The sequence below is a fragment of the Hemicordylus capensis genome, chromosome 5 (assembly GCF_027244095.1).
Source record: "Hemicordylus capensis ecotype Gifberg chromosome 5, rHemCap1.1.pri, whole genome shotgun sequence".
Lineage (NCBI taxonomy): Eukaryota > Metazoa > Chordata > Lepidosauria > Squamata > Cordylidae > Hemicordylus > Hemicordylus capensis.
The window spans coordinates 146,387,735-146,402,219 of NC_069661.1; the positions used below are offsets into that span (position 1 = coordinate 146,387,735).

Sequence of the window (14,485 nt, forward strand, 5' to 3'; positions counted from 1 at the left end):
GTTGGGAAGCTGGTATAGATCTCCATCTGGGAAAGCTCCTGGAAAATTAAGGCACTGCAAACATACTCTAAGAAACTCTATAAATGAACAAGGGAGAGACCAGGATTTCTGTTGGTTGCTGTAGAGAACAAGGCTTCAATTTCTTGAATAACACTTTGTATCTCCTTGTAACTTAAGCAGAAAATAAATTATGCAGAATGAGAAATGTATGCATGTTTGCTTTGCAGAATTCAATCTTGGCTTTTTGTTAGGTCTGAAAGGAACTAGTATTCCAGTTCTTTCTCACACAGTGCTTTTGCAGCAGACTAGGATCTGCACTAATGCTGCAGTACTCCTTTTCCTGTTGTGCCATGCACTTTTATTTCTTGCAAGCAGTGCATAAAAGAACAAAACCATAGTTTATGAGGATGGAGCTAAGGTAATTTTCTTCATGCTGAGATAAAGTGGCAAAATAGTGTATTGTTGCTACCTGTGTATAGGACTAATGTTTGTCCCACAAATTTCTAGAAGCAAGCATTTGTTAATCACCTGCCCTGGATAGGGATTTCCTTTTTTAAAATAAAGGTTGTAGTACTTAGAAAACAATGCCAAACAAGCACCTGGATAGCCAGGAGCTTCGCTTTTTCCTGCCTTGTCCTGGAAAACATGCCTTGTTAACAATCTTCTGAGTCTCTTAGTCGGTTTTTGCTAGAGCAAGATTCAATTGAAGGGTGAAATTGGTGTGAAGAATATTAGCAGCTATGAACAGAAATAACTCTTCCCATTTTTCCCTCCTGCAGCGGTAAACACTTCTGTGGAGGTTCATTAGTAAAAGAAGACTGGGTCCTGACAGCAAGTCAGTGTTTCCCTTCTTGGTAAAGTGATTTGTTTTGTTTTGTTAGGAGAGTTGCAGTGTGATAATTATGTTTTATTCTCTGAAAGCTTCAGTGGACTCTTCCTTTGATAACTTGATACTTTGTAGAACTGTGGCATTTATAGAACCTGTATTCTGCAGCAATTCTCTCTTTCCGTAAATGATCTGTTCAAATATCTGAATTAGCTTGATTGTGGGAAATCTTGGGAGAATTCAAAATAAGAAAAATTTAGACACCACTCTGGAACTTTCCAAGAATTCAAACTTTTGAACATCTTTAAGTCACATTATTAATAGGATGTTGAATAAGGTCACAGAATGTGTAATGTAAAATTCTTGTAGTAATGGTATTCATATGGATGGAGCCATAAACTTTAGGAAAAATATCTTGGAATTCCTAAATTTAGTTTGAGGCATTGTGGGGAACAGAAATGGCTATCGTCGGCATGTTTTTGTGGCAGTGGCTATTGTTTTCCGAAAGAGCCCCAGACTGGCAAAGATCCAGGGCATTATGAGGGAACTGCTCAACGCCTAGCATTTTTCATCACAGGAAGGATCTTTCACTGAGTACATTTTTGCCCCTGAGGCAGCGGCGAGAGGCAGCTTTAAGCATAAATCAGTAGATGCTTACTTCCACTCTGGCTGCACATGCAAGCTGCTTTGAGCAGTAGCATGCTCCCCAGCTCTCCCTGTGTTGGGGATTGGCTCTGCCACTCACCTGGCTTCTGCGGAACCGATTCCCTGCCAGCAGCCAGGTGAGTGGCAGAGCTGCTCTCCTGCTGCACAGAGTGCTGGGCAGGGTGCTGCTGCTCTGAGCAGCTTGCAGGTTGGGTTGGAGTGGAGGTAAGCACCTACTAACTGATGCTTAAAGGTGCCTCTTGCTACTACTGTATGGGAGAGTGTGAGGAGTATGATTAAGGACCATGTTGGTTAAGGGGGTGGCATTTGCTGTTGTATTCCTGTTGGCTCTGTAACTGTGTACAGCCTACGCCATTGCACAGCTGTGTATCACATCAGAACAGCTGAGCCAATAGCAGCCAGAGGGACAGTAAGGCCTGGTGCCTGTAACAGTCCTTGGTAAACCTAGCCGCCTTGAGGCATACTGTATATGAAAGGCTGGATAGAAATTCCGTAAACAAAAATACAACTGGGCAACTGACAGACTTGGGAAGTAGGGATGTGCAAATCGATTCAGATTTGAATTGATTCGACCCGAATCTGGCCGATTTAGGTGATTCAAGCACAAAACAAATCTGCCCAGACACTCCTGGCCAAATTCAAGAGTGAATTGAATCACACTAGATTTGAATCGATTTGAGAGTCAGGTTCCTCCTATTAATTCCCCAGATTCCCAGCTTTCATTAAAAAAAAAAAAACCAAACAAACTTCCCAAACAATTGGGAAGTATGGGCTGGTTCAATTTATTCTAGCCCAACCGTCACAATTAAAATGCAGGCATACTGAGTGAGGGCCCATTGTGATGCCTTTTGCAGAAATCCTGGCATGTCCCTTTATTGCATAGATAGGTCTGGCTGTCTTAATGGCCGCTCTACACAGGAACCCATATCCCCTGCTAACTGAGCAAAGAGGCACCTTTTAAAACTGGCGATTCTCTCTGTTTAGCAGGGAAAAAGAAACTGGCCTTATCAATCCCCAGCACAATACCCCTCCAGTGGCTGTTGCTGGTGTCTATTAGAGATGTGCACAAAACTGGTTCACCCGGTTCGGTTCAGATTTGAACCGGGTTCGAACCAGGAGGGGGTGGTTCGGTTTTGGTTTTGTTCGAACCACCCCCTGGTTCGGTTCAGATTCGAACTGGTTTGGACCAGTTCAGACACCCAAAAATTGGTAGGATGGTAGCTGGCACCCAGGGGTACCTGTCACCCAAATCCCAAAGCAATCGGACACTCGTACGATTTTTAATGAATTTTTGAAAATTATTTTTATTTTTTTCTCATAGGATATAATGGGACTCGAACCAGGCCATTATACCTTATTGTGGAGCACCCATGGGTGCCAACAACCACCCAAACCCTGAAGCAATAGGACAGTCCTGTGATTTTTAATGAATATTTGAAATATTTTTAATTATTATTCTCATAGAGTATAATGGGACCTGAACCAGTCCATATCCCTTATTGTGGAGCACCTAGGGGCACAAAAGCGGGGTGGGTGGTAGACAGACAGGGGTGCCTACCACCCAATAACCCCCAAGGCAATTGGACACTCTTCTGATTATTGGTGAATTGTTAAAGTATTTTTGAATTCCTCATAGAGAATAATTAGGATTGCAGCAAATGTATAGCTTCACGTCGGGGGGAAAGGGGTGTCTTAGAGTGGACTGTGGTGTTTGGTAGTTCCTAGGGTGGGCAAGAAAGCTATCAGAATTATTTGAAAGGAATTGGGCAAAGGGCTGATTTTTAAGTGATTTTTGAAGTTTATGCATCTTTAAGGTTTTTCTCCATAAAGAAGCATGGAGGTGTGAGCAAATGTATAGCTTCACGCTGGGGGCAAAGGGGTGGCCTAGAGCAGTGTGGGGTTGGTGGTAGTGCCAGGTAGGGGCAAGGAAGCTACCTGAATTTTTTCAAAGGATTTGGGCAGAGGGCTGATTTTTGGTGAATTGTTGAAGTTTACACGTCTTTAAGGTTTTTCCTCATAATAAGTTATAATGGAGCTTTCAGCAGCCCCATAAGTGCACTTGGGGGGTGCTGGGGTGGCCCAGAGCGAGTGGTGGTGTATGGCACATAGGGTGCCAACCACCCCCATGGGTTGCTAACCCATGGCGTACAGGGTTCTGTTGTTTCTGAGGTGTTCTGAGTGTGGATTCTATGATAGCAATTTTGTTAGCCTTTTAGGACAGAGAGCCATGATATGTAAACTGCTTTGCGAACTTGAAAAGCAGTATATAACAATTCATTGTAGTAGTACAGGTACCAGTATTTGTAGTACTACTACTAGGAGTAGTAGTAGTACTACTAGTAGTACCACCTAGGAGTACTACATAGTAGTACTACATAGTAGTACTACTAGGAGTAGTAGTACCATCACTTGAGCAGTTCTAATACATGCTGATGGGACCAGTGTTCCCTCTAACAGGGATTCCCAGATGTTGTTGACTACAATTCCCAGCATTCCGAGCTGCAATAGCAGTAACGTGTCTACACCTACAAAGATTAGAATCATTCGGACAGTGGTTTTTTTCCGTGACACTCTATGGATGCGAAATCTGGACTTTGAAGAACTTTTGAACTTTGGTGCTGGAGAAAATTCTTGAGGATAGCACGGACAGCCAGGAAAACAAACAAATGGATCATAGAACAAATCAATCCAGGATTTTCACTCGAAGCACAAATGATCAGGCTCAAACTATCATACTTCAGACACATTATGCAAAGATCCTGCTCCCTTGAGAAGTCCATAATGCTGAGAAAAGTGGAAGGGAATGGAAGAAGAGAACGACTAGCAGCAAGGTGGATGGATTCGATTACGACAGCAATGAATGCACCACTGAGAGACCTTAAAGGCCAAGTTGAAGACAGATCATCTTGGAGAGAATCTATCTACGTGGTCACTAAGAGTTGACACCAACTTGACGGCACTTAATCAGTCAGTCAGTCAGTCAGTCAGTCAATAGCATCTGGGAATCCCTGTTAGAGCGAATACTGGATGGGACCTTCACTATTTTTTTAAAAAATATTTCACTATGGCCAACTAGCTCCAGCCATCCTAGCACAGGAACAGGGAGAAAGGGCACGGAGGTGTCAAGGCAGCTTTTAATAATAAGCCCACTTTTACTGCTGTTCTATATGCAAACTGTCAAGTTTATTTTCCTCCCTTAGGCCCAATCTCAGAGATTATCAAGTTTGGCTTGGAATACACAATGTTGAAAGAGGACACGAAGAGACACACAAACAAGTTCTGAATATCTCCCAGCTCGTATATGGCCCTAAAGGATCAGATTTGGTGTTGCTGAAACTTTCCAGGTTAGTCATAATCTTGCTGATATTTATGCATGATTTGTTATAATCCAGGGGCGTCACTATAATTGAACAAGATGGGACCAATGTTTCTCAGTCCCTGAGGAGGGAGCAGCTTGCTCTTCACTGTTCCCCTCTCCCCTCCCCGACTCATTGGAACATTTTTGGCTCCTGATTGGAGGACTTGTCTCGGCTTCAAATGACAAGAGTCCTCTCTGGTCTGCTGGCTGGCTGGCTAGTGCTCAGCCCTCCCCTCCTCCAGCCTGACTGACAAGCTCAACAATGAGGAAAACGTTGCTGAGAATCAGTCAGTCAGTTATTAGAAGAGGAAGAAGGAAGGATACACTTGACTCTCCTCCCCCTCTCCTCCCTTCCTGAAGCTGAGACAGAGCTGAAGAGATCTTCAGTTAAAGGAGCCTAGGGACCCTTCTTGAACCTAACCCTCATTAAAAAGATCAAGGTAAAACCATAATACTCCTTTTTTGCTGCTTTCCCCCCACCCAGTCCTTAGCAACTGGGTTCAGTTTACCCCTAAGTCCTGGGGCAAAACCTGGGACTCAGTTTCTTGTGCAAAATGGTGTGTGTGTGTGTGTGTGTGTGTGCGTGTGTGTGAGGGGGCAGATTAAAGGAGGGCCGTGAGAGGCAGCTGCCAACGGTGGCAAAGTTCCCTGCAATGGCAAATTTTGGAGTGAATTATAATGTTAGGTGCAAACGCCTCAGATTTGATCAGATTTTTTTTTGCCTGTGAATGAGTCGTGAGAGTGTTGTGTTTTTTAAAAATTAAATCCACAACGCGTGTGGGCGGGGAAGATGTCAGTGGCACATCAATGGTTGGGCAGGAGGAAGCAGCCTGAATTTCTGAAGCCGGGGGGAGGAGCAGGGGCAGCATTATTCCACTCTCTCACTCTGACCGTCTACTTGAGACTCACCACACTGACTGAGATGGTGGTGTCAGCTTCCTTCTGGGCGGCAACCAATCCTAGGCTGGCTCTGCTTCGTCTTGGCGCATGCACACACACACTCCACGGTTGCAGTCAGTCTCAAACAGATGGTGCGAGAGAGAGAGAGTAGTCTTTTCTTGTCAGTTTTCTCGGAGGAGTGAGGAGTTGACTCGTCGTCACTATTATTATTATTATTATTAGCAAGCAAGCCAACAGCATGTCATAAACAGATCATTAAATGTTGTTCCTTCTTTTTATGACAACTGGAAAATGTTCCAATCTGCAAGCACTGTTGTGTCTTGACAGTGATTTCTTAAAATGAAACTTATTTTCCAGTTGCACAGAAGTTTTCTTTGGGTGGACAGGGGACTCAGGCCACTCAGAGGTCCATTGCGCAGGCGTGGCAACCTCCAAAATGGCCACCGCGCTGGGGGTAAGGCCCCCAAACAGGCTGAAGAATGGCCAGCTTTGAAACTAAAGGAGGCTGGTGGGGGAGGGGGAATCTCCATGGAAACACACACACCCCACTGCCGCCTTGGATAACTCCCCCAGAGGGGGTAAGTTTGATGTTATTTTAAAAAATGCTTGTGAACCCCCCTGAACTAGACTGATCCAGTGGGAGTAGGGTTTCAAGGGGTGCTGGACTGAACTGGCCTGGTCTGGTCCAAACGCTGCTGCTGCTAGTGTGCTGTCTCCTCCTCCAGGTCACTGTGTGTTTCCCCCCCCCTGGAGTCGGAGATCAATCATCAGCATGGGAAGAGCCAAGGGAATGGGACTGGCATGGAGAGAGAGGCATGTGAAGGGAGCCCTGCTGCAGAAACAGCCCAAGGAGCTTTGGCTGAGGTGGGGTGTGGGGAATGGACTGCCTGGCCTGCTGCTTCATCATGGAACTTCCTAGTTCCTTTGCAGGCCAGGCCTGCAGGCTTCTATTCGTCCTCCGACTCAGACTCCCGATCCCCTCCCAGCAGTTCCAGCTGACCACCGGGGCTGCAGGTGCCGGCGCCACTTGCAGGCTGCAGCCTGCCACACCGCCCACTGGCCTGGGATGTGCCACCAGGACCAGGTGATGAGGTGTTCCCACTTGCATAGACAGCCCCCATCCCACTCCCACGCTGAGGATGACAACGCTGACTACCACACTAGCAGGAGCGCGAGGAGGTTCTCAGACACACACATGCACACGCAGTTAGGGGGAGAGAGACGACTGACTGACTTGCTGGACGGAGTTAGGCAGGCAGGCAACCCTGGCCTGAGCCTGCTCCACGTGGCTACCTATCTATAGCTGCCACTGGGGAGGTGGGGAGGAGGAGAAGGTGGGACCTGGGGAGAAGCATTTTGCTGCATTATATCAATATTCATATCTCATCATATGAATATATTGAAGTTTGGATTGGGACACATTGTTGGAGAGGAGGGGTGTGTGGCAAAAATCCTTGCTTGCCTATGGGTGGCAAAAGAGTTAATCTGCCCCTGGAGATTGAGCACACACATGAAAGGGCACATATTTCTGAGTCTGGGGAATATGGACATGCAGGTGTGTATGGAAGTGCTTTTGACAGTGTACGAATCCATGTTCCTTTATATAGGGTGGATCCAAACCTTTTGACAGACTGAGGTTTCCTACCCCATGTTTGCATCATAATGTAGAGGCAGGGCAGGAGAAAATCAGCAGGAAAGGGTGCTTCAGCCTTCTCCTACCAATGGATTCTCCCTTGCACCAAGCTTGCAGGCTGTTCTTAATTGATTTTTCCCCCCTGCAGCCTTGTTTCCAAACTGGAAGCAAGCTAGCTGAGAGTAATGCACGTTCAGAGAGAGAAATGGATTTGGGCGAGGCTAAGCATCACTCCCTCCAAAGGGAAATGGTGAGAAATCCTGATGGTAGCAGAAGTTGCAGACATCTGATTATTTCAGGGGTGTAGAAAATCATTTATCATACACCCGTTATGAAAATGTACTGCAGTATAGCTATTCAAAACAATAATTGCAGAAAACAATGGCTGACATGATGTGCAGTGTACCATGGGCGGTTCTGCAATCCTAGCACTGTTACATAAAGGTACTCTTGTGCAAATACAGGAAAGTGCATGATCATGTGTTACACAAACACAATTTTCTATATTAGTGCTGGAATGTTCTTGCAGAACAGCACCATAATTATTTTAGATGCCTACAGCAGCACAGGTGATGCAGAGCCATCTGCAGTACACTGCACATCATATTGATACTCTAGTGCTGATCCAGACGTGCCCTCTCATTTTTGCTGCCTGGTTTTGTATGTGGCAAAATGAGAGGGGGCATTTTTTGTGTCTTTTGGGGGCAGTGGAAATGAACATTCAATAGCTTTTGAGTGGGAATACTGGAGATGACAGTGAAATTGATGCCTTTTGTAATTTTCCTTTATGTTGTGCCTGTGTGGAGGCAATGGCAGAAGCAGTGCTACAAAACTTCCTGATAGTCAGGCCCTGCTGGCTGCCATTTTTCTCTGGAACGTACTGGGAAATGGTGGTGTTAGAACATCGCATCATTCACCAGTGCATTCCTGGAGGGCGGGGGGGGGGACTGGACCATACCGGGCAGGTGTTGCAAAGCGAAGGGGAAAGGGAAGAGGAACAGGAAGAGGCTAACATAATAAGAGTGTGCAATTTCCAATTAAGGCATGGTTTCCATTAGAGACTAGAACTAATGGATTAAATTGCAGTCTTCATGCAAAAAGCCATAACTAGGTGTGGAGAAAAGTGCTAGTATAGTGTAAGTCTTCAGTATAAAAACTTGGAAAAGTAAACCCTACAAAAGAACTGAGATCCTTTTTTGCTGAAATATTAGTTTTCTACAATGCCAGTAATTTATGTAGAGTAAATCTGGTTGTAGAAAATTTCATATTCCTTGTCAGCTACGATATGTGGTTTGTTTTTGTTTTTTTCTTTCCAGGCCAGCTGTAATCAATGATGTTGTGGCTATAATCAGGTTGCCCATTTCTGGATGTACAATTGCAGAAGGCACCGTATGCAGTGTTTATGGATGGGGATATACAGGAAGTAAGATACCTTGTTTTAGAACTGAACACTAAAATGAATGATGATAGCACTTTGACTTCCCAGTTTATGTGTGTTGACATAGTACTTTCTGAATAATAGTTTGGATGAATGTTCCATTGAATTGTGCATAAACTGAATTAAGGTGAGTTTTAAGGATGTCTGTGACGTTTGCCTGAGCCAGACTCAGAAACTAACTTTTGAGACTTTTTAAATCCCACCTGAAATGGCAGGTGAGCTGTATACCCCCAAACTCATCTCTTTGAATTTCTGCTTAAAATTTAAACCAGAGGAATACAGTTTCCCTTTCCACCCACTGAATGTAATTTAATATAATTGTTAAATAAGGAGCAAATTCAAGGGACTTTTCCGGGGGGAAACCCAAAAGAGGAACTCAGACCAACCCCCATGGGTCCTCAGCTTCCATTTTTACCCTTGTAGTTGAATTGGTCCCAAATTAATGTAATGGTACCACAAAGCTCAATTCATAAATTTGAGATGAATTCAGATGCTGCAGGACAAAACTGTAGGGAGAAAACCAATTCCCAACATGTCCCCCATGGAGGTTGGTTTCTTCCCCCTTCTAAGTTTTTGTCCCTGCAGCATCTCTGTATCCCTTTTCAGTATAATGGAACAACTTCACCATTCTAAAAACATGCGGGGGGATAACAGCCAGCAGAAGAAGAAAAGAAAAGGGGCACCTAACACTGCTACAAATCAGTGGCAAGCCACATGCCCTGAAACTAATAATTTAATTTATTTATTTAACATATGTATATACCACCCAAAACTCATATCTCTAGGCAGTTTATAGTAAAATCATACAAATTAAAACAAAATAAAAACACAAAAACTAGATATGCACGAAACAAAATTTTCAAATTGAATTGCAAAAATCTGATTTGAATTTGAATCTGGTCCAAAAATTCAAATCAAATTTGAATTGAACTGACCCTGTTTTTGTGCCCTTTTAACCAATTAAGGGGTCTGAATGGTTGTTTAAAAGGTGCAAAACAGCTCTCAAATCAAATTCAAATTGAATTTCATAATTTTGATTCAAATTTGAATTGAATTGCCATTTTAAGAGGTGGCTTGATTCGAATTCAAATCACTCAAATCACCCAGATTTGAGTTGAATCGATTTTCACATTCCTAATTAAAATTATTTAAACATTTAAAACTATGTTAAAATTCTATGTCTAATTAAAAGCCTGGGTGAACAAGTGTGTCTTAATTACCTTTTAGAAAGTTATCAGTGATGGGGAGGCTCGTATTTCAACAGGGAACACATGCCAAAGTCTCGGGTCAGCAATAGAGAAGGCCCATCCCTTAGTAGCCACCAAATGAGCAGGTGGCAGCTGCAGACAGACCTCTCCAGATGATCTCAATAGCTGGTGGGGCTCATAACAAAGAAGGTGTTCTTTTAAATACCCTGGACCTAAGCAGTTTAGGGCTGTATAAGTTATAACCAGCATTTTGTATTGCCCAGAGACACAGGGGGGCCTGTGTTCACCCCTCTTCCCGGCGGCCCCTCAGAGTGAGAGAGATAATGAAGAAAATAGGGAGGGGTAGGGCTGGTGGGCCATCAGGAGCTGGGGCCCCCGGGTTCTTTGAACCCATCCGCTCAATTATAGCTACGCCTCTGTGGAGACATATTGGTGGCCAGTGCATTTCTTTTAGTACCTCCATCTTATTTTGCCCCCAGAATTACCAAATAGGACCCCATTTTCACTTCCTCTAAATGCAGCAATGAAAATGGAAGAGTCATCCAGGTTAAAAACAGTTTAGACTAGCTGACTAAGTCTAGATAAGCACAGTTACTGGAAAGTAGGTTCTACTGAAATCGGTAGAGTTATTTCTAAGAAAATCTGTTGGGGCCATAAAAGGATACATGACTCCAACTTAAGTCATCTCTTGTTTAAAGGTGTTTCAAGAAAAGGACCATACTGTTGCTTGAGCTTTTTCTGGTTGTTTATGTTACACATTTCCACCTGGTGTTCTCCAGCTTCTCATCTAAGGAACATATATAGACATAAGTATGCAGTCTTTCTGCCTGAAAGGAAAGGAAGCAATTTCCCTTAATGAAGCAAATGAAGCTATAATTCTTAGTTTTCACTCCTTAACTCTAACGGGGAAATAGTATCTCAATTACTGTCTTTGGAATCTATTTGACAGAAAAGTTGTAACTTTGCTGTGGGTAGGGTCATAGAAAGATTTCTTCTGTTGTTCCTCTTCCAGTATTTATCTGGCATGGTTCCTGTTCTTCTAGTAACCATTAATCTTACCTCTTAACTGTACAAATGGATCTGGTCAACATGATTTCAATGGAACTATTTTTGAGTACATGTTTTGGAGGATTATAGCTTTAGATATACCCAGAAAGGTATATCAGATTCCCCCCTCTCCTACTGAAAGTTTATCATACTCTCCAATCAAGGCACATTCTGATTTATTCTTTCATTTAAACTAATGTAGATGAAGAATTAATGTTTGGAGACTCTTCTTCTTCTTGTTGGTAGAACAATGTGGTCAGTATTGTTGGGGATGGAACCAAGAGCAGCAACCATTCATTTCTGTATTTTCCTTTTAGACACCACCTTTGATGGGCGACTTCGAGAAGCAAACATGATAATAGTGAGAAATGAGCGCTGCAGTCAGGACCTTGAAGGAATGGTGGTCATGAAAGAGTCAGAAATGTGTGCTAAGGCTGAAAGTATTGGCAGTGGAACTTGTGAGGTACGTAAAGAAAAAATGTGGAATCTAAGGAATGAGTGACTAATTCTGAATCAAAGGGAGTATGAATTGTAATTTCAGTGAACATTACACTGGACTTAATTTAAAGCTAAGTATGCATGACATAGTAGTTCTATGGGCAGATTGCCAAATATAATTTTCTTTTACTAAAATCAGTTGCCTTGGCGGGGGAGAAACTTCATACCTGTATGTTTCCTTCTCTGTTGCTAATAGCAGCATTGGGGGACAATAATTTGCACTGGTGAATCATGGAAGCTGTAAAGGTTACTCTCCACACATGCTATGACCCTGATCTAAATCACTCCACAGCTACTTTTTGGAACAGACATAGCCATTGAAAGATTCACTCATGCATCTCCCACATCACATGTAATTTGGCTCCTTACAAAACCTTGTTCTGACACCCTTACTCTGGTGTAGGTTTTTGAATCTGTTCAAGTTATGAGGTGGGTAATTCATAGCTCCATTGACCTAGAAGAACTTTTATAGAAGATCTCACTTTCCTCCAGATCCCTATCACTTGCTGAAGAAATTTAAATTCCTACGGATCAATCAAAGCCTCAAACAGAGAAATCACTAATGGAAATTTTATTCCTTAGCAGTAAGAAATCTCAGTATATTTGATCAAGCTATAGCTGTCTTTAATCATCAGTGTGTTTGCTCTCAATGAATGCAGGCAAAGTGCTGGGTTTGTGTTGTTAGATAAGGGTCAGTCATTGTCCATTCTCACATGACCCTAGTGAAAAGCATGTACTGTAGATAAACTGTTTCATGAACTAAAAAGCTAACATAACTTTGCACTGTATTATAGGTTTAATCAAGAAATGTGGGTTGTCATCCACACCAGGCAGTTTATCCTTTCAACACAAACTGCTGAAAATAGCATAAATAGCTTTTATTCTAATGGTGTTCCAATATGCAGTTCGTAATCCTAAGGCCTATTTAGAATGTCCTAAGCCCTATTTAGACATTGAGGCAAGTCACACGAGCAGTGTGAGGCGCTGAAAGGAGATCTGCGGGGAGAGTGGGCTTAGCCCGCTCTCCCCGCAGATGATCCAGAGGCAGTCCTGGGCGGCTGGATCGGCCGCCCACACGACTGCCGGCTCCATCATGGAGCCGGCAGCCACACGGCCCCCAGAAGTTCCAGGAGACCCCTGAGCCTGGGAGGCTGCTTGCAGCCTCCCAGTCGGGGGTCTACCTGAGTGTCACCGCGCTCCACGGCAACACACGACTAAAAAGATGGGATTAATGGAGTGCTTGCTCCGTTAACCTTGTCTAAGGGGAGGGGTATTTATGGAGGTTTGCTACCGGGAGCCACGCAGCTCCCATTGCAGCACACAATCGGTCAAAAGTGGGCTAGGCTTCCTTAGCCCGCTTTTGGCCGATTGTGAGAATAGCCTCATTATGTTGTATGTGCATACAGATGTCTGTAGACATGTATATGTTTTTGTGTGAATGTCTGTACAATATATTCACATCTGAAGCGATCCCTGTGTACAGACCTGCTCAAATGCAAGTAGGAAGTTTACTACTGTACATATGTTGAACACAGCATGTGAATAATTGCATGGGCATACATATCTGTATGTGTGTACACTGTACACAGATTGTACATGTGTTGAACATAATGTGTGAATAGGGGTCTATTCTCATTGAAATCAGTGGAAGTGACTGGCCCAGCTCTGAGGTCAAGTGGAACCATCATTCTCTATGTTCCCAAACCTCAGATATACATGCTTTCTCCTCTTCTTTACACAAAAATTTCATTGATGTTTGGATGAAGGAAATTCTGGCTTGTTCTAGACAGAGTCTGAAAACAATCCAAGATCTGAACTGGGATGCAATCCTCCATTCGCTGTGTTCAGATGTTAGAGCAAAACCTTGATCAGAAGTAGAGTCCTTCTTCTCATGTGCAAATGGGAGGGGAGAACTTGCATGGCAAAGGTTAGGTTCTGCTTATGATTGGGATTAAGCTATAGTTCCATGTAAATGTTAAATGAAGCCATTATTTCATTCAAAGGGTATGAGGATATCTCCATGTTTGACTCCATGCATCAGATCTGCCTTTAGAGGATGTGTGTGGGATAGTTTGTAATTCTTTTGTTCCATAAAAATATGTGTATCCATCTGTTTTGTTTTTATTTTATTTACTTCTCTCTTTCTAGAAGGATTATGGTGGTCCATTGGTCTGTGAGCAGAACAGAATTAAAATAGTAGTGGGAGTTATCATTCCTGGGCGTGGATGTGCGGTTCCTAGACGACCTGGGATTTTTGTCAGGGTGGCCTTCTACTCGAAATGGATACATAAAATCTTAATGACGTACAAATCGTAGCTGTACATTCCAGCCAAGAAAACAAATTCCAGTCACAGTAACATTTTGAAAAGTATGAAATTGAAGTGTAAGAAAAAGATCCTTGATTCTTTTCTTTAAAAACATGCTACTTGATAGTCAAGTTTTGTTAATATTTATGGATGTTTCTGATGTTCTGTCTCTTGGTGTGTAATATAAATGTGGAAATGAGCTGTGGTATTAGCAAGAATGGTGACCTGTTTCCTGAAGATACTTGAATGGGAAAGCAAAATTTCAAAATATGATTGTTGGTGATTATGTGAGCTGTGGAATTAAATGTCTAATTTCCTATATGCTGCTGGTTAGGTCAGCTTGTTGGTGTGACATAAACACAATTTGAAATTTACAATATTTTTCTTACCTGTGTAAGCCTCTTGATTGAACATCTTATTTAGGGCAGTGAGTAATACATGCATCAGCTGGAAATGATGCTGTCTCCTACTAAAAGTTTACATTAATTATATTTTAACCCCTTTTGTAAATGGTAGCTTGCAATTATAGCTCAGTTTAGCAAATATCCTACTAAAGGTAGTGGGAATTGCTTGCACAAAGTCTTTATGCAATTTGGCTGTATGTT

At 43.0% G+C, this 14,485-nt stretch overlaps 1 protein-coding gene across 6 annotated transcripts in view; it reads left to right on the forward strand.

Moving 5' to 3' along the window:
• HGF (hepatocyte growth factor) overlaps positions 1-14,259 on the forward strand; it is an 88,744-nt gene extending 74,485 nt beyond the window's left edge. For 5 of the 6 annotated variants that reach the window (XM_053257431.1, XM_053257433.1, XM_053257434.1 and 2 more), the window contains exons 14-18: positions 780-854; positions 4,693-4,836; positions 8,700-8,806; positions 11,394-11,539; positions 13,723-14,259. In XM_053257431.1, the coding sequence (XP_053113406.1) occupies positions 780-854; positions 4,693-4,836; positions 8,700-8,806; positions 11,394-11,539; positions 13,723-13,890 (640 nt within the window). In that variant the 3' untranslated portion in view covers positions 13,891-14,259. The remainder of the gene's footprint in view (positions 1-779; positions 855-4,692; positions 4,837-8,699; positions 8,807-11,393; positions 11,540-13,722) is intronic. The other variant, XM_053257432.1, reaches the window with a different exon arrangement.
• The last annotated feature ends 226 nt before the right edge of the window (positions 14,260-14,485 follow it).